Genomic DNA, 24806 nt, shown 5'->3' on the forward strand with positions numbered 1-24806 from the left:
AAGCTTCATTATTGGTCTTGAAGTACTTGCGTTTTTAAGAAACATGACAGAGAAACATAGAAAATAGGTGCAGGAGTAGGCAATTCGGCCCTTCGAGCCAGCACCGCCATTCAATATGATCATGGCTGATCATCCAGAGTCAGTACCCCGTTCCTGCTTTCTCAGAACATCCCTTGATTCCGTTAGCCCAAAGAGCTAAATCTAACTCTCCCTTGAAAACATCCAGTGAATTGGCCTCCACTGCCTTCTGTGGCTGTATGCAAACACAACATAGGGCTTTGGTGAAGGGGTCATCTCTGCCCGACTGTCAAGGGATTCACCTATTTCCACCCACATGATCTATACCTCTACAGACATCAGATTCCACATTCTGCTGGTGTTTGTTGCTTGATCTCAGAACGATCCACGTGAAACTGCTGGACATTCTCAGCCAGCTAGTTGCAATCCTGTATGCTCCCTTGAACATTAACCCGGTCAGCTTGAATTATTTTAACAACCGCAGGGAAAGGTTGGACAGACTTGGATTGTTTTCTCTGGAACACCGATGGTGGTGAGGACACCTGACAGAATTTTATTTAATTATGAGAGGCATAGATAGGATAAAGAATCAGAACCTTCCCCCCACCCCCCACCCACCCAAGATTGAAAAATCAAATACTACAGGGCTTACATTGAAGGTGAGTAAGGCAAAGTTTAAAGGAGATATTCATGACCAGTATTTTTGTTAAACCGAGGCTGGCAAATGGCTGGAACGCACTGCAGGGGGTGGTGTTTGAGGCAGATATGATAGTGATATTTAGGAGAATTTTGTATAGGCTCTGGGTATGCCAGGAATGGAAGAATATGTGGGCAGATAAGAGATGATCTTGACATCATGGTTGGCACAGACATTGTGTGCCAAAGGGACTGTTCTTGTGTTGTACTGTTCTATGTTCTAACTCCCAATGACGGCACATTGAATTGTCTTTTCAAGGTCTGCATTGTACTGTCATTTGATATCCCAGTAGTAACAAAATATTCTGAGCCACTAACGTGCCTCCCACCCTCACCAATATCACCTCCTTCCCCTTATGTATTGTTGAATTTAATTGTGCATATTACAGTTCCCTCCATAACGTTTGGGACAAAGACCCATCATTTATTTAATTGCCTTTGTACTCCACAATTTGAGATTTGCAATAGAAAAAAAAAATCACACATTGTCAGATTTTAATAAAGGGTATTTTTATACATTTTGGTTTCACCATGTAGAAATGACAGCAGTGTTTATACATAGTCCCCCCCCACCACCACCCATCCCATTTCAGGGCACCATAATGTTTGGGACACAGCATGTCATGTAAATGAAAGAAGTTATGTTTAGTATTTTGTTGCATATCCTTTGCATGCAATCACTGCTTGAAGTCTGCGATTCATGGACATCACCAGTTGCGGGTGTCTTCTCTGGTGATGCTCTGCCAGGCCTGTATTGCAGCCATCTTTAGCTTATGCTTGTTTTGGGGACTAGTCCCCTTCAGTTTTCTTTTCCGCATACAAAAGGCACGCTCAATTGGGTTCAGATCGGGTGATTGACGGGCTACTTAAGAATTGACAATTTGTTAGCTTTGAAAAAATCCTTTGATGCTTTAGCAATATGTTTGGGATCATTGTCTTGCTGTAGAATGAACCGCCAGCCAATGAGTTTTAAGGCATTTGCTTGAACTTGAGCAGATAGGATGTGTCTATACACTTCAGAATTCATTATGCTACTACCATCAGCATTTGTATCATCAATGAACATAAGTGAGCCAGTTCCTTCAGCAGCCATACATGCCCAGGCCATAACTCCCCACCACCGTTTTTCACAGATGAGGTGGTATATTTTGGATCTTGGGCAGTTCCTTCTCTCCTCCATACTTTGCTCTTGCCATCACTCTTCATCTCATCTGTCCACAAAACCTTTTTCCAGAAGTGTGGTTGCTCTTTTAAGTACTTCTTGGCAAACTGTAACCTGGCCATCCTATTTATGCAGCTAACCAGTGGTTTGCATCTTGCAGTGTAGCCTCAGTATTTCCATTCATGAAGTCTTCTGCGGACAGTGGTAATTGACAAATCGACACCTGACTCCTGAAGAGCGTTTCTGATCTGTCCGATAGGTGCTTGGGGATTTTTCTTTATTACAGAGAGAATTCTTCTGTCATCAGCTGTGGAGGTCTTTCTTGGTCTGCCAACCCCTTTGCGATTAGTAAGCTCACCAGTGTTCTCTTTCTTCTTAATGATGTTCCAAACAGTTAATTTTGGTAAACCTGGGGTTTGGCTGATGCCTCTAACAGTTTTATTCGTGTTCCTCACTCATAATGGCTTATTTGACTCATTGCCACAACTTTGGTCCTCATGTTGATTAACAGCAATAAAAATGTCCAAAGGTGATGGAAAGGCTGGAGGAAAGATTAGGTCTGAGAGTCGTCTTATACCTACATTAAGGAGGCATTTAAACGAACCTGAGCAATTACAAACACATGTAAAGCCCTGTGTGCCACACATTGTGGTGCCCTGAAATGAGGGGGCAATGTATAAACACAGCTGTAATTTCTACATGGTGAAACGAAAATGTATTAAAATACCCTTTAATAAAATCTGCCAATGTGCACTTTAACCACAAGTGCGTTTTATTTATATTACAAATCTCAAATTGTCTAGTACATAGGTAAATAAATGAAGGGTCTTTGTCCCAAACGTTATGGAGGGCATTGTAAATTACAGCTCCACACAATCTATACATACTGCAAAACTCTAATAATCCGCTATCGTACTATTCAACGTTTTTCCAAATCATACAAGTTTCACTGTACAATCATTTCGTGCGATTGTGACTCCCTCCGTTCTCTAATTTCAACCTGCTGGATCCCAGCCTCTCCTTACTACAACAAGTTGCAAAATGGCAAGTCTGGATTTATGTAATGCTGCTGCCAAGTATTATTTATCGGCCCAGCGCGGACATATTTCATCCACGACAGCCATTTCAAACACAAACAATAAATTATAACCAAGTGTCCAGATTATATCATGGGGGTCACTGAGTTCTGAAAGGTGCCGTCCTATGTATATTGCAACTCCAAAGCAGCTTGAGACGAGCATGCTACTGGCTAAGCACCTTTACAAAAAGTGTGCATGCAGCCTCTTGAGAGTGCTCCACAAAAGATTTGCAAGAAGTGTGTGTGTGTGTACCTGTTTGTCTGTGTGTGAGTTAAATAAACAGAGGCTGACACCAGCATTAGACAACCCTGCACACTCAGTACCTGAGTCTGTACAACAACAGAGCCACTGCAATCAGAAGCAGGAGTCCAATCCTCCGCACATGCTCCCTTCTCACTGCAATGATCTGCATGGGCGCCGATCCCTTCTGTTTGAACAACTTGAACATGAAGACCAGCGGCGTTGTTGGTGAGCAGCAGGAGCACTAGCTCTGTGCAGCAACAGTGTTGTTTGCAACAACACACCAGCCCAGTGCAGAGGATCTTTGGCCCAGTGCGCGAGCGGCGCTTCCGGCTTCCGGGCTCAGCCCCCCCCCTCCCCCTGGCCGCCGCCCATTGGCCGCCGCACACAATGGCCCAGTCATGTAGCGAGTCAAGTCCGCCAATCAGCGCGCTCGGCCCCTCATTGGCCAGGTAACAGCGGGGCCGTGTTCTGATTGGCGCGGGAAAGTTCTGATGCGGTTTTTTTTGTTGCCCCAATGAAAAGTTGGACAAAAGAGGAAAAGTTTTGTCAAAGTTTGAAGAAGGGTTTCGGCCCGAAATGATTTCCTTCGCTCCAAAGATGCTGCTGACAAAAGAGGAAAAGTTTTGTCAAAGATCCTTTGGTGGGAATTGTGTGGGACTGCAGAGATGCTGGTTTACACCGAAGATAGGCACGAAATGCTGCACTAACTGATCGGAACAGGCAGCATCTCTGGAGGGAAGGAATGGGCGACGTTTCAGGTGGAGACCCTTCTTCAGACTGAGAGTCAGGGGAGAGGGATACACAGAGATAAGGAAATGCAAGGCGTGAGAACGAGACATCAAAGGGGATGCGGGTCAAGGAAAATGTAAAATTGATACGGTGGGGGTGGGGAGGGAACATTAACACAGTGGAGCAGTTGGTGGAGCTGCTGCCTCACCGCGCCAGGGACCAGGGTTCGATCCTGACCTCGGCTGCTGTCTGTTTGGAGTTTGCACGATCTTCTTGTGGCCGCATGGGTTTTGCACCGGCTGCTACGGTTTCCTCCCACATCCCAAAGATGTGCGGGTTGTAAGTTAAGTGGCATTTGTATATTGCCCCTGGTGTGTAGTTCAAATTGTGCAGTAAGTGGGAGAGAAGGACAGATGTGGAGAAAGAAATTGAGCCAAAACATCACCCATTCCTTCTCTCCAGAGATGCTGCCGGTCCCGCTGAGTTACTCCAGTATTTTGTGTCTTGCAGTGATCTTACAGTGTTGCAGCAATAACAAACTACCTTGATTACACTAGGCGCTGTTTACGGAATTGTTTATGTAAGTGTGAGTATACGTAAGTTGCCTATGACATAATTCGGATGTCTATACGTGCGAAAGGATGTAGGAAGATGAGAAATCTCTTTAGTCGGAGAGTGGTGAATCTGTGGAAGTCTTTGCAACAGAAGGCTCTGCAGTCTAAGTCAGTGGATATTTTTAAGGCATAGATAGATAGATTCTTGATTAGTACAGGTGTCAGAGGTCATGGGGAGAAGGCAGGAGAATGGGGTTAGGAGGGAGAGATAGATCAGCCATGATTGAATGGCGGAGTGGATTTGATGGGCCGAATGGTCTAATTCTACTTCTATCACTTATGACTAAGAAACAAGGAAAATGAGTGAGTGTGAAGTACAGAGAGAAAGGTCAAATGTGGGCATAAAACTGGGAACAGTTTAAGCACGAGAGCGTGGGAGGAGATGAGAGGAGGTGGGTGAGTAAAGGCAAGTCAGGATGGAAAGTGGGTTGTTAGTGGGATGTGAAGCAAGGAAGTGGAATGTGGTAGAAGATGAGAAAAGGAAAGTGTAATGTTGAAAGAAAGGGGAGCCGAGGAGAGGTCAAGAATTTATTTGTCACATGAACCAGAACAATTATTTGCTGCATCTTTACAGAAACATTAGATACAACACCTATCCATCTATCTATCTATCTATCTATCTATCTATCTATCTATCTATCTATCTATCTATCTATCTATTACATAACTAAAACTTTGATCATGTTATCTTCCGGTTTGGCGGCCATTCTATTTGTACAAAAGCGGTTCGCGATAGCCAGTTCACTCTCCGTTTTCCTATGCTGTGATCGCACCAAGTTTCGTTCCGATCGGTTGAATGTCATAAAAGTTAGCAAGGTTTAAAAATCTTAAAAACCGCGCATGCACAGATCGAACTCTTCTCCTGCCTTCCAGCGGCGTGCAGATTAGTCTCTTCCCATGTCACTTCCCGGGACGGTCCGCCCCTTCATGCGCCATCGCATCTTTAGTGGATCTGAGCATGGCTGGCGGAGATTTCCAACCGGACTTTCGGAGGAACCCAAAGCAGCCCCGCCCCAAGCAGCAGCCCAGCCCCAAGCAGCAGCCCAACGTCAGATTCCCAACCCAACCCAGCCCAGCCCAGAGTCAGAGACACAGCCCAGCCCGGAGTCGGAGATGTCGTCAAACGGAAAGCGGAGACTCTGATCCCGTGGAGGAGAACGACCAGCTGTGAGTCCCCATCATGCCGTCAATTCCAGCCTTTACCCCTCTGGTCTCCCTCGCTGACTCCCTCCCCCCCCCTTGTGGGGGGGGGGGGAGAGTTGTGTGTGGGCGGGGATGTGCAGAGTCGTCCAAGAATCTGATGCAAGATTAAAACATAACCTGATTATGGTCAGCACAAGCCTCAGTAGAGTCCAAATACTTATAAGTGATTCCAAATCCAAAGTGACCTGACCACTGCTCTAAATATAACTATTTCAAACATGTTATTGATTTGTTTGATCAAGAATAAAGAACACATGTGGTAATATTTAAGCAAATCATCCTGACCTGGATTAGCTGCTGGGCAACAGTGCACACACGTTATGGCCCAACCCTAACCGATACCACTCTTTTAAATCAGTTTATGTACCCCACCCTAGAGACTCACTCGGAATAGCTAGACTCTACAGCTGCTGTTCCTGAAGGGAAGTGAAGCAGAGCTGGGGAATATTTTGGGCAAATGAAGGAAATTTGTGATGAAAGAGTGCAACAACCCTTCAACGAATAATAAATAGAGGGGATAAGGCAATGTGCTATTTATCAGGTTGTAGCCAAAAACGGGCCAGAAGGCTTCCTGACGGGCCGCGCGGCCAGAAGATTTCCCGACGGTGGGGCGGCGGCTGTGGACTGGGAACGCGGCCAGAGGCCTTTATTGAGGCGCTGCAGTCTCCTTGCCTCCTGGATCGCTGTGTAGCAGCCCGGGTCGGGGCCCGGCTGGGGCCTTGCCTGGGTTGGGCAAAGCTGCAGACGGAGCCTTTGGCTGGGACCCGGGTCCGCACCACAGAGGCGTGAAGTGGGATGTCGTCAGTGGTGAGGCCTCAGCGGCAGCAGCGGTGGAGCCTCGCGACGATGAGGCCTCGGCGGTGGTGATGCCTCGCAGCCACGGCAATACCTCGCAGGTCGACCAACGATCGACGGTTGATGAGAGCGTGGAGGACCACCGTGAGGGGGGAGAACAAGAGGAGGAGCCGGCGTGCTTTGTAATTTTGTCAGCATCGTAGGTGGCCGCTATATGTATACATTGTGTATGCAGCAAAAAACGAATTCACAACTCAATATACCACAACTCATCCACTTTGTTTTAAATAAGCTTTAACAAATGTTGCTTCTACTCTATATGAGTACTTCGACCAATGTCCATTTATGTGAGTTTTGCCCAGATGTTTTATACTTTCAAGGCAAACGAAAGGACACAAGTTTTCCAGCACTTTATGTCTTTCTTTTAGCTCAAACTGAATGTATGGCCCTGCCAGTTTTGACAAACTGGATATTCTTCTTGTCTAAGGTCAGCTTGGCCAACTTTCCAATGAATCCAAGATCCCCGTTCTAAGGAGCTGTTTGTCCACAACCCTTCCGCTTAGTCAGACCTAGCATAGACGTTGTCTTTCCTGGGGACAGCATCGGTGTCTCAGACTTATCATCTTATCATTTTAAACAATACTCAATAACTGAAAATACAACAATGAACAGTATTGCAGCATATTGTTGTACACACTTCCGGATGCAGTGTAAATACAGCTGACTTAAAAGTTCAATCTTTATGTGATAGCTGTTTGCGGTAAGCTTACCTTTGGAGGACACAGACAAACTGATCTCGGACGACATCGAGTAGTTGACCAAAATTCACAGGAGGTTGCCAAATGCTTCCATGCAAATAATGTCACAGCAAGATCTTTTAATTTCTCTCAATAACAGTCCTGAAAATTGAAACATTTTTCAACACAAGAGACTCCAGGCATTGGATCCTTGATCAAAAAGTTAGCTGCTGGAAGAACTCTACTCCAATATTGGAGAAGGGTTCCAACCCAAAATGTCACCTGCCCATTACCCTCCACCGATGCTGCCTGCCTGACCTGTCGGGTTCCGCTAGAAACTTGCTTTCTTGCTCATTGCAATGTAAATTAGATTGGGTTTAACATGATTTGAGTGTTTCAGTAACTCCTGTGTAAATCGTACCTGCACTGTTGTAATAGGCCCTACACAAGCATTAATTTGTGCATGTTGAACCCTTCAAGACTCAATAGAGAATTCTACAAAACCAGCAACTCATTTTCTCTGTATCAGAACTGTTCATTTCCATTCTAAGAGATCTGTCAGTCACAATGGCTGAGTTTTTCTCGGTCCATTAGCACAGCCTCGACTGCTGGGCATGTCCCACATCTTTACATTTTGCACCACTCAATAGTGAGTGGTTCCTTTGTCTGCATGATGATTCTCTAACTGGCATGGCTAACCAAACTACAAATTATCCCCATGGCAACCATGGCCAATGCTGAGCTTAACCTTTCATTACGATTTGCGCTTATCCATTACCATCATTTTTAATATATATTTAGTTCTGCAAAATAATTTCATCTTCTTGGGGTTAATTCGATTTTTAATCTGTGTTTAATTCTGAACACTCAGGTGTTCACGACATCCCTGCATCAAATACTTTAAAACTGTTATCTGTGTGGGGAAATCCTAGGGCGGCAGAGTTGCTGCCTTATTGTGAATGCTGCGCCGACGAACAGGGTTTGATCCCGACTACTGATGCTGTCTGTACGGAGTTTGCATGTTCTCCATGTGACCGCTTCAAGATCTTCGGTTTCCTCCCACACTCCAAAGACGTACAGGTTTGTAGGTTAATTGGCTTGGTAAATGTGAAAATTGTCCCTAGTGGGTGTACAATAGTGTTTATGTGTAGGGATCGCTGGTCAGCGTGGACCCGGTGGACCAAACGGCCTGTTTCCTCGCTGTATCTCTAAACTAAAAAAACTAAACTAAATGAACAAAGATGTTTCGGGTTGGGACCCTTCTTCAGACTAATAGTAATGGGGGGTGGAGGAGAGGTGGGAGCGGGACAAAAACCTACGAAGTGATAGTGGGATAGCAGGAGAGTAGCAGAAATCACAGAGAAGAATTGAGATCGTCCAGCATTCTGCTTTTGCTCAAGATCTCAACATATGCAATTCCTTGTGTCTTCATTGTATGTAAAAGAAAGCTGGCTGCTCCAATGTCTTGCACTCCACATTATACCTTCACCACCTTCTCTGCAACAGTAGACATCGCCCCAGCGCAGAGGGAGAAGAGGAGGGAAGAGACTGCAGACCTAAGACTTTTGCCTCCATCACAGTGAGGAGATGCTGGGTGGACTCACTGTGGTGGATGTTAATATGTGTTTATTGTTGTTTTATTGTATTGTATTATATGTATGACTGCTGCAATTTCGTTCAGACTTCGGTCTGAATGACAATAAAAGGCTATCTATCTATCTATCTATCTATCTATCTATCTATCTATCTATCTATCTATCTATCTATCTATGTGGCAATGATGTTATGTGTAAAGAAAAAGGAATGTGCTAACACTAGTGGGTATAACACTACTCATATTGGAAGTCTAATATCCAAAATATTTTTACTAATCTTTCAATTAATATCCAAAATCATTAATCGGACTTTACTGGACTTTATTTTGCACTAAACATTATTCCCTTATCATGTATCTGTACATTTTGGATGGCTCGATTGTAATCATGTACCGTCTTTCCGCTGACTGGTTAGCACGCAACAAAAGCTTTTCACTGTACCTCGGTACACATGACAATAAACTAAACTAAATATAGGCACTAAGAATGGATTTACAGTTTTGCCCAGTTTTAGTTTTGTATACAATTTTTATTACGAATAAAGTTTATTTTTGAAATAAAAAACGAACTAATTAGTTTTTCATTCTTCTAATTCTGATGAAAGCTCTACAATCTGAAATCAATTTTTTTTTTCTCTTTTCATTGATGCTACCTCTTACTGAATTTCAGACATTTTTTGTTTGTATTTTAGCAATACAATATTCTTAGAATGGGCACAAAATGTTTAAAGTATCTTACCTGGAATATATAAATATTTAATTATATTACTGGATAATAAACGAGCCATTTACCATATAACCATATAACAATTACAGCACGGAAACAGGCCATCTCGACCCTTCTAGTCCATGCAGAACACGTATTCTCCCCTAGTCCCATATACCTGCGCTCAGACCATAACCCTCCATTCCTTTCCCATCCATATAACTATCCAATTTATTTTTAAATGATAAAAATGAACCTGCCTCCACCACCTTCACTGGAAGCTCATTCCACACAGCCACCACTCTCTGAGTAAAGAAGTTCCCCCTCATGTTACCCCTAAACTTCTCCCTTAATTCTCAAGTCATGTCCCCTTGTTTGAATCTTCCCTACTCTCAGTGGGAAAAGCTTATCCACGTCAACTCTGTCTATCCCTCTCTTCATTTTAAAGACCTCTATCAAGTCCCCCCTTAACCTTCTGCACTCCAAAGAAGAAAGCCCTAACTTGTTCAACCTTTCTCTGTAACTTAGATGCTGAAACCCAGGCAACATTCTAGTAAATCTCCTCTGTACTCTCTCTATTTTGTTGACATCCGTCCTATAATTAGGCGACCAAAATTGTACACCATACTCCAGAATTGGCCTCACCAATGCCTTGTACAATTTTAACATTACATCCCAACTTCTATACTCAATGCTCCGATTTATAAAGGCCAGCACACCAAAAGCTTTCTTTACCACCCTATCTACATGAGATTCCACTTTCAGGGAACTGTGCACAGTTATTCCCAGATCCCTCTGTTCACCTGCATTCTTCAATTCCCTACCATTTACCATGTATCTCCTATTTTGATTTGTCCTGCCAAGATGCAGCACCTCACACTTATCAGCATTAAACTCCATCTGCCATCTTTCAGCCCACTCTTCCAACTGGCATAAATCTCTCTGTAGACTTTGAAAATCTACTTCATTATCCACAACCCCACCTATTTTAGTATCATCTGCATACTTACTAATCCAATTTACCACACCATCATCCAGATCATTGATGTACATGACAAACAACAGTGGACCAAACACAGGTCCCTGTGGCACCCCACTAGTCACTGGCCTCCAACCTGACAAACAACCATCCACCATTACTCTTAACCAACCTTCTGTGAGGCCTTACTGAAGTCCATATATACAACATCCACTGCTTTACCCTCATCAATTTCCCGAGTAACCTCTTCAGAAAATTCAAGAAGATTAGTCAAACATGACCTTCCAGGCACAAATCCATGTTGACTGTTCCTAATCAGACCCTGTTTATCCAGATGCTTATATATATTATCTCTAAGTATCCTTTCCATTAGCTTTGCCCACCACTGACATCAAACTAACTGGTCTATAATTGCTAGGTTTACTCTTAGACCCCTTTTTAAACAATGGAAGAACATGCGCAGTACGCCAATCCTCTGGCACTATTCCCATTTCTAATGACATTTGAAATATTTCTGTCATAGCCCCTGCTATTTCTACACTAACTTCCCTCAATGTCCTAGGGAATATCCTGCCCGGACCTGGAGACTTATCCACTTTTATATTTCTCAAAAAGTGTCAGTACTTCCTCTTCTTTGAATCTCATAGTTTCCATAGCTACTCTACTTGTTCTCCTTACCTCACATAATTCAATATCCTTCTCCTTGGTGAATAATCGAAGAAAAGAAATTGTTCACTATCTCCCCCATTTCTTTTGGCTCTGCAGATAGCAGATATTGTACCTAATCTTTCTAAATGTGCAACATATGACCTCAAAAACAGCTATACTTACAGTACCATAGACAATAGCCACTATTTAGCGAGTTGAGACAGTGAGAGAATTGAATTTTGGAACGTGAAAACAACAAATTTACTCGGATCGGTAAGACAGCCAAAAGCACGATGCTACTTCCACAAATGTGGCGCTACAATGCTACAACACCGTAAAAAGCCCGCGAATCTCACCCCCTGCGCCCACATGATCCGAGCAGCCAATCCGTGATCCGTACAGGAACCCCCCCCCGCCCAGAACCCGAGTTACGGAACCGAGCAGGGACCGGATACGGCGACTGGAATGCGTGGTAACTGGAAAAGGGGAGGGAGTAACAACGGGGACTGGCAGAACAAGGCCAGGGGACCAGAACGGAGCAGGAAGCAGGCCGTAGGGACGGCAAAATCCTGCACTGGGGCAGCACGCGCCGCTGGAACTTGGAGGTCTGACAGGGGAGACAGGCACGGGCTCAGGTCACCACCTGCATGCGGAGCCCATGCCAGACAAATGTGTCCGCTAACAATGCGGAGGTTGCCCGGATGGATGGGTGGGCCAAGCCGTGTATGGCGTTGAAGATCCGGCAGTGCCAACGTACGGGGACGATGGGGCGAGGTCGACCTGTGGAGACATCGCAGAGGACCATCGTGTCCGAGGGCCCGTACGGGACGTCGGCTAACCGGAGGCCAGAAACAGCAGTATGGTAGTCCGCCATCCCAGTATCCGCACGCTGCACTGCAGCCAGCTCCTTGTAGTCCACGCCGTGGTCTACGGCCGAGATGGACCTGCATGGGTTCGGTGAAATCGGCGCCGGCGAGCATGAGGCGGATGTCATCAGGCATCTGCTCCAGGAACGCTTGCTCAAAGAGCAGACATGGGCGGTGGCCGTCCATCAGGCCTAGCATCTCAGCCATTAGCATGGACGGCTTGCGGTCGCCCAAACCGTCCATGTTAAGAGGCGGGCGGCGTGGTCTCTGCAGCTGAGGCCCTCATGGGTCCTGCAGGAAGGGTAGCAACCGCAAGGCCGTCTCCTGCGTGAGAGCGCCGACGACGTGAAAATATTTTGTGTCGTCAGCGACAATGTTCCGGAGGCTTCCACACCATAACGGAGATGGCAGTAGCACCAACGTCGTCGATTGTACACCTCCGGCAGCGGCGATGCTTCTTCGGCGCTGTGCGGATTCTGACCGTCCCCCCGATGTCGTCTCGGTTGCACCGTGGCAGCGAGGCGGGTGAAAGAGCAAACATCCCGCCGTCTGTGGGTCCACAACTCATCGGCTCTCTCCGCGAGGAGCTGGGGATCGCCGAATTCAGCCCCGGCGAGCATCAGACAGATTTAGTCTGGCATCTGCTCCAAGAACGCCTGTTCGAAAAGCAGACACGGGTGGTGCCCGTCCATCAGGGCCAGCATCTTCGCCATGATGGTGGATGGACGGCCAATCGCCGACACTGTCCATGTGCAGGATCTTCGTCGCCCTGCCTCTACGACTGAGACTGAAGGTATGTAACAGCAGGGCCTTCAATCCTTCGTATTTGGCGATCGTTGGCAGGTCTCTAATGTACTGCAACAGCCTCGAGGCACAGTCCTGTGGCAGAGCTCCTACCACATGAAAGTACATCGTGTCGTCTGCAATTATCCGATGCAGGTGGAACTGTGCCTCAACGTTGGCGAACCACACCTGAGGTTGCCCTGGCCAAAAGGAAGATAGCTTGAAGGCCGGTGAGCCGGCCGATTCTGCGGGAACGTAGTCCACCTGCATGATCTTCTTGTCTAACGACGGCTAGACAGGTCGGTGTCACAAATCTGGCGGATGTAAAGACGGCAACCAAGTTTTGTGAACTTATTTATTCAGGAAATAGCTCTTTGGCTTGCAGGTCTTCACAAACACGTCTGACCACAACCGTGGTCAGCAACACAACTGTGGCGCGAAAGCGAAACCGCACAAAAACAGCAGCCCCTCCCGAGTCACGTGACCGCAGCTTCCTTACGCCGGGTTCGATACCTGCGTGCGCCAGCAGGCATCGCTACAATAGACACAAAAAGCTGTCTGCAGAGTGTGTGTATTGCTGCCTGTTTGAAGGGAGGGGGGGTTGGGTGCATTGTCATGTGTCTGCAGAGGAATGTGTGCATTGCTACCTGTCTGCAAATGAGTGTGCTGCCCAAAGATCTTAGAGCAGAGGATCTTTGGTGCTGCCTGACTGCATAGGAGTGCGTGCATTGCTCCCTGTCTGAAGGGGGATGTGTGTCCATTGCCATGAGCCGGCAGAAGGGTGGTGTGCATTGCCATGTGTCTGCAGAGGAGTGCGTGTGCATTTAGACTCTCCCATTTGTATACATTTATTTGCCTATGTAGCAGTTTAATTCATCCACAGTCCACACATTATTAACCAGTATTTTTATTTTTAGTTTGTATTTTTATTTTTACTATCTTGCACTATGACCAGACGCTAAACTGCATTCCGTTGTACCTGTACTCGTATTTGTGCAATGACAATAAAGTAGAATTGAATTGAATTGCTCCCTGTCTGCAGGGGGATGTGTATGCATTGCCATGTGTCTGCATGGGGGTGGGGTGGGTGTGCATTGTGTTGGCAGAGGTGCATTGTGCAGCGATTCTTGCAGCCTACCCAGTGCTAGACCAAAGATAATTCAGAGCAGTAAAAAACACAGTGGGGCATCCATCTTGTTCAAACTGGAAGAGAAACTTTATTTACACACTTGCTCACACATCAATTACAGTACCTCTCATTGGCTGTCATCATTGTCAGTTACTATTGGCTGCTATCATTGTCAGTCATTCACCACCTGCACCAAGATTGTCTGAGTAACAATACAACATTAAGATTAACTTCTTTACAATTGAGAGCATATTTTTCATATATGTCAACACCCCCACTTGCTCTCGCATTGTTATCTTGACTAAAAATAAAACATCCTAAGGTTGTCTACCTTACATCATGTAGACTTTTACATACATGGTTACTCTCCAAACATAAACTTTGCAAACTCCATCAACTTAAATTTTGTTGCAGGTTTTGTCATCACATCTGCTACCATCTGGTCTGTTGGGCAATACTCCAAACTTATTTTGCCATGATTCACAGTGGACCTCACGAAGTGATATTTTATGTCCACATGCTTACACCTCTGTCTACTTACAGGATTCTTTGCTAACGCAATTGTACCCTGGTTATCCTCATAAACCTTGGGTGTTGGGTACTGATGTCCATCAATACCTTCTAGTAATTGTACTAGGTACATACACTCTTGTAGTGTTGCGGCTAACGCCATATACTCAGCCTCACAAGTTGACAGTGCAACGGTGGGCTGCTTTTTGGTTTTCCATGAAATCAAAGGACCATTTTTGTTTAGGCTTACACAATAACCGGTTGTACTACGTCTGTCGGTTACATCAGCCGCCCAATCTGCATCACTGTACGCTTGTAACGCCAGTTTCTCGTCGTTACATTTCCTGTAACACAACTCTTTCTCAATTGTGCCTCTCAGATATCTCAGTACATGTTTTACAGTAGCCCATTGCTCTTCCGTCGGCTCAGTAAAGTACTGTTGACAGTTTACTTACTACAAAACTGAGATCGGGTCTCGTGCAAGTAGTCAGATAAATTAGGCTACCTACCACCTCTCTGTATTTTCTGACATCAGTCATCATTTCTGCATCATCAGTGTAGGTTAATTTTTGTTCACAAGGTGTTGCCCTCGGTTTACAATCTTGCATATCAACCCTTTCAAGTATTTTCTCCACATATTTCTTCTGTGACATTCTCACACAGTTATCACATTGGTCAAAATTAATGCCAAGAAAATGTTTCAGTTTGCCCATGTCTTTCATCTTGAATTTGGCTGTGAGCATCTCCTTCACAGCTTTCAGTTACTTTTCATCACTGGCAGCAATAATTAAGTCATCGACCCATATTATCATGATCACTTTCTCATTTTCTGTTTCCCTTGTGTAAACACAATGATCAGCTGGGTTTTGCACAAAGTCATTTTCAGTCAGATACTCATGTAGCATTTTGTTCCAATTTCTACCCGACTGTTTTAACCCATAAAGTGACTTTTTTAACTTATACACCAACTTTTCATTTGCGCTGGATTTTACATCGTAACCTTCTGGCTGTTCCATGTAAATCTCGTAATCTATTGGTGCATGTATGTAGGCAGTTTTGACATCCATCTGATGTAAAATCAGGTTTTCCTGTGCTGCTTTTTGCATCATCACTCTGATACTGGTCAGGTTAGCAGTAGGAGAAAATGTCTCCTCATAGTCTACACCCAATATTTGACTGTATCCTTTGGCTACATACCGTGCCTTGTATTTATCAGATCCATCCTCATTGTTCTTGATTGCATATACCCATCTACCCCCCACTGCTTTCTTACCCTCAGGCAAGTTGGTTAGGGTAAATGTGTCATTTTCTCTCAGCGACTGCATTTCCTCATGCATTGCGTTAACCCATTCCTTTGAGTTAGTTGAGGTTACAGCTTCCCTGAATGTTAGGGGGATGTTACACATCAATCTGTAGCAATAATCTATGTTAATCATTACATGATCATCACTCGCCTTGCCAGTTACATATTCACTTAAGTAACCTGGTTTCTTCCTCAATCTAGAAGGGTAACATGCAGGCTCATGCTTGGTTTCACCTGGCTGTGCTTGGCTATTCACCTCAGGCCTAGTTACTGGATCTTGGCCCTGAGTATGTCCTGGACTCTCATCAGTATTTTTTCTCATCCTACTGGCCCTATTCTGCACCTCAAAGTCATCGTCACTGGGGGTCATGTCAGTCTGTGTCTGCCTCTCTATAATTGTTTTGGTCACAAACTTCACCAGTCTGTGCTTCTTTACTTTCCCATTGTCAGGATAGTAAACCATGTAAGCTGGGCTATTCTTGTCGTACCCGACAAAGATTCCCTTCTCACACTTTGAGTCCAGTTTTCTCTTGTCCTGTTTATAGGCATAACACTCAGACCCAAACTTTTGCATCCTAGACAGGTTGGGCCGTTTTCTTGTCAGCATCAAGTAAGGAGTCTGCTTTGTGCGCTTGTTAAAGCATCTGTTCCTCACTACAGCTGCTGTCTGCACTGCATAGGTCCAAAACTGTTTAGGTAACTCACTCTCTATTAGCATACACCTGGCCATGTCAAACAGGGTGCGCCAATTTCGCTCAGCAGTACCATTCTGGTGTGGTGAGTATGGCGCTGATGTCTCATGTCTAATGCAATTTCTGCTGAGTAGTGCCTGGTAATTCTTTCCCATGAATTCAGTACCATTGTCAGACCTCATACATTTAATCTTCCCGTATGGGGCTGTGTCAGCAAGAAACCTCTCGGTGGCTTGCACTGTGTCACTCTTATTCTTTAGAAAGTACACAAACACTGCACTGGAATAATCATCAGTGAATGATAGCGCAAACCTGTACCCCTCTCTAGACTCTGGGTCTATCGGTCCCGCTAAATCTGTGTGTACCAACTTCAAAGCTGCTTTGGCTCTTACATCAGGGTCCCTGTTCCTAGTTTGGATAAACTTTCCCTGAGTACACACTTCACAGTGTAGAGCAGGTTTGGCTGTTTTGCCCTTAATTGCCATACCTTCAACAACATTCTGTAATTTTTGAATATCTTCATAATTACAGTGCCCTAGAATCTCATGCCATGTCTGGATATCATAACTGCTCTTACATTGGTCATCACATTCAACGTTTACCGTGTGCAAGTAGTACAGTCTGTTGTACTCATGAATGTGGAATTTTGTACCGTCCTTGTGTTGTAGGACGTCTTCCCCGTCCCTGAAGATTACGGTTGCTCCGCTGGAAGTAGCTGCTTTTACAGAGAAGATGTCCTGCGGGTATGAGGGGATGTACAATGCCTGCCTCAGTGTTGTGTTGTGGCGACGCCCTTGGCTGTCGACCAAGCAAACCTCCGCGTCTCCTCTGCGCTCTGCGACTCCATCACACCTTGTTCCGTCAGCCAACTCCACGCAGTGTGTCTCGGACTGGAACATAACGTCAAACTTCTTGAACCTTGCTATATCAGTGATGATATGCGAAGTTGCCCCCGTATCGACCATCAGCCCTTTCATCTCGACTCCACGCTCTGACTGGATCTTCGCGTCCCTTTCACTCACCAGGAATGCATATTCCTTGTTGTTAGTCTCCCCGGAAACTTGTCGTGCGTTGTCCCGCCGCTGTTTCCGTCTGCAGGTTGCGTCCCGATGTGTGGTGCTTTTACAGTGACTACACCACTGCTTGCGTTGACATGCTCTGGCTTTATGTCCTTTTAGGCCACACCTGAAGCACACAATGTCCGCTCTCTCCGCACTTGTACTTGTTGTGTCGGGTCTCACACTCGGTTGCACACGTGCCTTCATGACATTGTCGTCGGATGCTGCTGCACGCATCTTTTCCGTGTCTTCATAGCTCCGTAATTTAGTTTTAAATTCGGCAAAAGGCATTGCCTGCTCACTTTGCGTGACATGGATAGCAAATGGTTTGAAAGATTCAGGCAGTCCCTTCAGAATCATTGCAATTAACAGTCCGTCACTCAATACCTCACCAGCGTTTCTCAATGCTGTGATGGCTGTCTCTGCCCTTATAACATATTCAGTTACACTCTCGCTGCTCAACTTTTGAAGTGAAGTAAGTTCTGTATACAGACTTATTACACGTGGCTTTCCCTTACCCGCATAATAATCTCTCAAAATAGTTAGCGCTTTCCGCCCATCGTCTGCTGCTTCTCGCATTACCAGCGACAAACTCTTGTCATCCAGAAACTGGATTAGCTCAGCATATGCCTCTGCATTTTTGGCCTCGTCTCCTTCTTCATTGTCGGTAGGCTCTTCCAAGATAGTATCCTTTAGCCCTTGCAACCGAAGATGGCCCAAAAATTTTGTCTCCCACAGCTCATAGTTCTTTTCATCTCCGTCAAAAACTAGCCGAGACCAGCGGCTACTCGACTGGGCGCTCCGTCTACTCATGGTGCTAGCATAGCAAGTTAACTCTCAGCGGACGTTTCTCTCGGTGGTAAATCCCTGGGTAACTGTCTCTGGATAACTCTAGGTAAAGCTGGGTAAAGCTGGGCCCATAACCTGTTGGCAGAGGTGCATTGTGCAGCGATTCTTGCAGCCTACCCAGTGCTAGACCAAAGATAATTCAGAGCAGTAAAAAACACAGTGGGGCATCCATCTTGTTCAAACTGGAAGAGAAACTTTATTTACACACTTGCTCACACATCAATTACAGTACCTCTCATTGGCTGTCATCATTGTCAGTTACTATTGCTGCTATCATTGTCAGTCATTCACCACCTGCACCAAGATTGTCTGAGTAACAATACAACATTAAGATTAACTTCTTTACAATTGAGAGCATATGTTTCATATATGTCAACACATTGCCATGTATCTGCAGAGGAGTGTGTGTGCATTGCTATCTGGCTGCAGAGGAGTGTGTGTGCATTGCTATCTGGCTGCAGAGGAGTGTGTGTGCATTGCTATCTGGCTGCAGAGGAGTTGTGTGCATTGCTATCTGGCTGCAGAGGAGTGTGTGTGCATTGCTATCTGGCTGCAGAGGAGTGTGTGTGCATTGCTATCTGGCTGCAGAGGAGTGTGTGTGCATTGCTATCTGGCTGCAGAGGAGTGTGTGTGCATTGGTCCCTGTCTGAAGGGGGGACGTGTATGTTTTGCCATGTGTCTGCATGGATGGGGGGGGGGTGGTGTGCATTGCCATGTCTACTGAGGAGTGTTTGTGCATTGTCCCCTGTCTGAAGGAGGATGTGCATTGCTCCCTGTCTGAAGGAGGATGTGCATTGCCCCCTGTCTGAAGGAGGATGTGCATTGCTCCCTGTCTGAAGGAGGATGTGCATTGCTCCCTGTCTGAAGGAGGATGTGCATTGCCTCTACAGAGGCTGCCTGACCATCCGAGCTCTTTAGCTGGATCGTCAGACGCCAATGGTGCGCCCTGACGCGAACGACGACGTAATGACGCAGTTGCCATGGCGACGACGTTGTGTGTGGGCCCGAGCCTGTTGGTGAGTGTCATGGCGGCGGCGAGGAGGGTGAGCTGCGGTTGGGGAAGGGTTGACCGCGATATGAGTGAGTAATTAGTGCCGGGATAGCAAGTATTCAGATCGCCTGCGGCGGTTAAACCCGAACTCAAGCCGGGAGAATCCCAGAAACGACCCGCCACCGATGACAGACACAAAATGCTGCAGTAACTCAGCGGGAGAGAAGCAATATGGAAGTTCATGTCGAGACCCTTCTTCAGTCTGATTGTAGTGGAGGGGAGGGCAAAGCTGCAAGAGAGGTGGGGGCAGAATTACAGAAATGGTCCGCCACCTACGCCAACAAAAAATTAAAATCCATATTCCCATTGCAGTCCCAAAAGTTCACCATTGTCGGGGAAATTCCTTCATTGGCTACCAGAGGTTGCCTTGCCCAGATGGTTATATTTTGGGGAGTGGAGTGAACTGGACAAGGGAGAGTGGAGAGAGACACAAAATGCTGAATTCAGCAGGTCAGACAGCATCTCTGGAGAATAGGAATTGGTGAATTTTTCAAGTCAAGTCCCTTCTTCAGACTCCCTAGTTGCGTTGCTGATTTTCCTCTTGCTTTTGCTACTCCCTTGACCCCTTTTCACTGACCCCTCTAAGTCTGAAGAAGGGTCTCGACCCGAAACGCTGTCTATTCCTTCTCTCCAGAGATGCTGCCTGCCCCGCTGAGTTACTCCAGCTTTTTGTGTAGGTATCTTGGGTTTAAACCAGCATCTGCAGTTCCTTCCTACACAGAAGAAAATGTAGAATGGTTCATTGTTGGCTGAGGAGAAGGTGACAAGGAGACATACAATCAGTAAAATTAATCAAATTGACAGTGAGACTAGTCGGAGAACTAGGGTGGGGGAGGGATAGAAATCGAGGGAATACAAGGGTTACTTGAAGTTGGAGAAATCATGATTGATACCGCTGGGTTGTAAGCTGCCCAAGTGAAAGAGGCAAAAACAACAGGTAAGCCACCTGTCGTCTGGGCTGCCGCACCTGTGCACCAGCTGCTGGACCTGAACCACCAGAGGACCATGGTTGGGTTGTTGGGATAGAAGTTCCAAAGAAATCCTATTGATTTTAGTCGCAGCTTTTCAAGAACAGGTTAAGTATTGGCACTATGTCATATTCCAGTTAAAGGTCACAAAAAGCCTGCGCAGAAAACTAATGCAAAATTGGTTCAATGTTAAAAAGTTAATAAACATAGAAACATAGAAAATAGGTGCAGTAGTAGGCCATTCGGCCCTTTGATCTTGCACCGCCATTCAATATGATCATGGCTGATTATCCAACTCGATATCCTGTACCTGCCTTCTCTCCATACGCCCTGATCCCTTTAGCCATCTAACTCCCTCTTAAATATAGCCAATGAACTGGCCTCAACTACATTCGGTGGCAGAGAATTCCAGAGATATCCAGAGAATTCCAGAGAATAAAATTATCCCTCGTGAAATGGTGAACAAACTTGTGTAGAAGGAGCTGCAGATGGTTTACACCGAAGATAGACACAAAAAGCTGGAATAACCAGATATGCTGCCTGACCCGCTGAGTTTCCTCAGCATTGTGTTTCTATCTGGTGAACAAACCTGCTACAAGTAAGAATGTTATTGTTTTGTTTTGGGACATATGACAATAAAACATTCTTGACTCTTGTCTCTCCTGACAAAGTGTAAAATTTCCTTCCTGGAGTATTCCATTTTTGATTTTAGTTTTGTGGCTCTTTTGCATGCGGTGTTGTTTTTGCTTTTTAACTATTGACCTGAATTTACATTAAACCAAATTTACATTAAACCAGCTTCTCTTTTTTATGCCTAACAGCACGTGAGATATCCCATTTCTTCTACAACGGTACATCCAACATATCATGCACTGGATATTTCTACAGCAGTTTACTTTGAATAGGTCATTGGTCTGACCAAGAGAATGTACCGAGATTGGCGGGTGATCAGCATTTAACTCAATGAGCACAAGTATGCTACTCTTGTCAAAACTGAGTACTTTTGCGGGATGTCATCAACGTTTTTGGAGCATGACGTCATTGCTCTCAGGGCAAATTTAATCAACTGCAAGGTACACATTTCTAGTCTAAACTGAAGACGAATACAGTGGTGAAGGAGATTCCTTTTATGATGGTTGTTAAAGTACATTATGAGACTTGACTAGAGGGAACCCATCAATATCATACTTGTACAATTACGCATGTATGTTCATCATACATATGTAAAACATACTAAGGACATACATAAGTTGTTTAACTTCCCCAAATATGTCATCACATCACATCACATCAACAAATGTCAAGTTTGATAACAGAGTTTTTACTCTGATTTTGGTATTGTAAAAAGTTATGTTAAATTCTGTACCAGTAACAGAACTTCAGAATCTATTCTTAATCTTAAAATTATTGTGAAATTCAAGGAAATTAAACTGATTTGTTTTAATGGAAAGAAAAGCCAAATAAGGAAACAACAGGTCAATTGGAATCAATGAAGAAGGCAGACTAGCTTGCATCTTGTATAACCTTTGATAGAATTACCAGCTGTTTGTGCCGATGATTGGAACTTTACTGAATTAAACTATTTAGCAGCATAGTGGCATAGCTGGTAGAGCTACTGCCTCATCGCTTGAGACCCAGGTTTGATCCTGACAATGGGTGCTCTATTGGTGGAGTTTACACACTTAGTAACTGTGTGGGTTTCCTCTGGGTGCCCAATTTTCTTGCGGGTGCTCCATTCCAATCCCACATCCCAAAGACTTGTTGGTTTGTTGGTTATTTGGTCTCTGTAAATTATCGCTAGTGTGCAGGGCAGATGGGAAAGTGAAATGCAATTTCTTGGGCTGACTGAGCAGATGCATTTTATCTCCAGCCCCACAACTGTAGGCAGATCTGCCTTGAAACACTGTATTTTTTTTTTGCAGTGGCATTTACCCGTTGTCTCCATGGGAGTGATTGAACCACAGGACAAGGTGCTGCAATCATGTCATGAATCACAGTGGGTTGGAAGTACGGACAGATCCTGAGACCCATCTCCAGAAATTCCTGATAACATTTTTAGTAGCTCAAGGTTGACAATGACCTTTCACTTTTCTTGAATAATCAGAAATATTTAAAAACAGCTGAAATAGATGTAAATTATTCAAATATATTCTGGTTAATGGTTTTCTATTCCAGGTACATGTGCTCTGATATGAGGAGCACTCTAAAATCTATCAGTATCTCCTCTGCCTGACTTTTTTGTAAGCATCATATGTGACTCCATTTAAAAAAAAAATTATACCTTGAAAATAATCCTTGATTGGTAATGCTAAAAGTGCTAGAAGTCAATTCAGGAAATTTGGAGGCATAGTCGTCACAACTAGTCACAACTGACTGGGATGAATTTCTGACATTTTTACCACGCCAAGTTTATGTCAGTCATTTTTTATCCTAGTTTGAATACATTAGCAATTTAATCAAGGAAACACTCAACAGTTCAGGCGGCATCTATGGGAATAAATAGATTTAATGTTCCTGCTTGAAGTCCCTTTATTGAATCAAGGGTCTGACAGAAGGTCTTTCCACAGATGCTGCTTGTCCTGTTAAGTGTTTCCAGCAGTTTTTTATTTCATATTTATAGAATCTGTATTTTTTGTTTTGATTTTTCATAGTTTAAATTTATTTGGATTTTGCTCTGTTCAACAGTTGAAAACAGTTAACTAATTTGGCTGCAACATTAAACAAGATATGATTTTCCTATACATGTGATGAAATCAAGAAAATCCTTTTGATGCAGACATTTCTGATCCATTTCTGTGAATTAGTACTGTATCTTTACAAGGATCAATCAATTAAACCTCTTAGCACTCTAAAAAACGATAACAATGGATGAAAATAAGGATCCTACACAGAGAAGAGGAATACAGTTTAACTCAGGAGATTGCAACCAACTGAAAGAAGTGTCAAAGAGACCATTTTCACAGGAGCAAGGAGAACATTTTCACTTAAATTTATATGACTCATTGGAGTCTGATTCTGACAGTTTAATTCAAGAGAAACAATACCAACTGGAGCTGAAACATCGCATTCAGAATAATGAAGAAATGGTATTTCAAACTTTAGACACTGATATGCAGAATGGAGATGGTGAAGGCCAGGATTTCTACGATAGTCTTGAAGAAACAGAAGACGAAAATGAGTTTGACGGAAACAAATTTGAAGCTGAACACAAGCATAGTAAAAAAACAAGGTAATTGTTATTTTTGAAAATGCATTTGAACAATGTTTCTTTTATTAGTTGCCTCTCAGATTTCATTACTCGTTCTGGCATTGTGGACAAATCATACTGTAGGGGAAATGTAATGTCCTTATATAGTTTGTTCGCCACTATGTCAACAAGAAAGTTGAACCGATTATGAGTTACGGGGAAAAGTTCTCGTTGAAAAAGAGAAGAAGGAATAATCGAGAAACTTTCATGTTTTGGTTAAATAAATAGAAAAAGTTTCCGCTGAATGAGCGAATAATCAAAGGCCATACATTGAAATTGGAAGGATATCTAGAGAATGTTATTTTTGGGATCTAAAATATTCTACCGGAAAAGGTAATACCTTAAATATTCTTAATTTTAACATGAAATTTAGCAACTAGGTGAAGATGATTGATTTGCTGCATTAAAGTCAAAACAAAAGAATGGAAGTAAATGTGCATTTTATCTGAAAACATCTAATGAAGAAGTGATGCATCAAATGGTCTCAGTCTATAGATCTGTGCGATTCCAAGCATGAACTAAATTTAATACAGATGCACTTGGTCACTTAGGACCCTGATCCCTTTAGCCACAAGGGCCACATCTAACTCCCTCTTAAATATAGCCAATGAACTGTGGCAGAGAGTTCCAGAGATTCACTGCTCTCCGTGTGAAAAATGTTTTTCTCATCTCGGTCTTAAAGGATTTCCCCCTTATCCTTAAGCTGTGCCCCTTTGTCCTGGACTTCCCTAACATCGGGAACAATCTTCCTGCATCTAGCCTGTCCAACCCCTTAAGAATTTTGTAAGATTCTATAAGATCCCCCCTCAATCTCCTAAATTCTAGTGAGTATAAGCCGAGTCTATCCAGTCTCTCTTCATATGAAAGTCCTGACATCCCAGGAATCAGTCTGGTGAACCTTCTCTGCACTCCCTCTATGGCAATAATGTCCTTCCTCAGATTTGGAGACCAAAACTGTATGCAATACTCCAGGTGTGGTCTCACCAAGACAAGACCCTGTACAACTGCAGTAGAACCTCCCTGCTCCTATACTCAAATCCTTTTGCTATGAATGCTAACATACCATTTGCTTTCTTCACTGCCTGCTGCACCTGCATGCCTACTTTCAATGACTGATGTACCATGACACCCAGGTCCCGTTGCATCT

At 44.3% G+C, this 24806-nt stretch overlaps 2 protein-coding genes across 6 annotated transcripts in view; one reads left to right on the forward strand and one right to left on the reverse strand.

The window, feature by feature from the left end:
- The window catches only part of LOC129712398 (beta-galactosidase-1-like protein 2), a 40237-nt gene extending 36703 nt beyond the window's left edge, over window positions 1-3534 (reverse strand). Inside the window, exon 1 of the mRNA XM_055660795.1 lies at window positions 3279-3534. Coding sequence (XP_055516770.1) covers window positions 3279-3403 — 125 coding nt within the window. The 5' untranslated portion in view covers window positions 3404-3534. The remainder of the gene's footprint in view (window positions 1-3278) is intronic.
- Window positions 3535-19307: 15773 nt separating this feature from the next.
- Window positions 19308-24806, forward strand: part of jhy (junctional cadherin complex regulator) — a 42208-nt gene continuing 36709 nt past the window's right edge. The window contains exons 1-3 of one of the 5 annotated variants that reach the window (XM_055660798.1): window positions 19308-19409; window positions 21234-21485; window positions 23098-23641. In XM_055660798.1, coding sequence (XP_055516773.1) covers window positions 23277-23641 — 365 coding nt within the window. In that variant the 5' untranslated portion in view covers window positions 19308-19409; window positions 21234-21485; window positions 23098-23276. Of the gene's footprint in view, window positions 19474-19528; window positions 19685-19736; window positions 20520-21233; window positions 21486-23097; window positions 23642-24806 lie in introns of those variants that run through there. The other 4 variants (XM_055660796.1, XM_055660797.1, XM_055660801.1 and 1 more) reach the window with 4 other exon arrangements.

Source organism: Leucoraja erinacea, chromosome 32, assembly GCF_028641065.1.
Source record: "Leucoraja erinacea ecotype New England chromosome 32, Leri_hhj_1, whole genome shotgun sequence".
Taxonomy (NCBI): Eukaryota; Metazoa; Chordata; class Chondrichthyes; order Rajiformes; family Rajidae; genus Leucoraja; species Leucoraja erinaceus.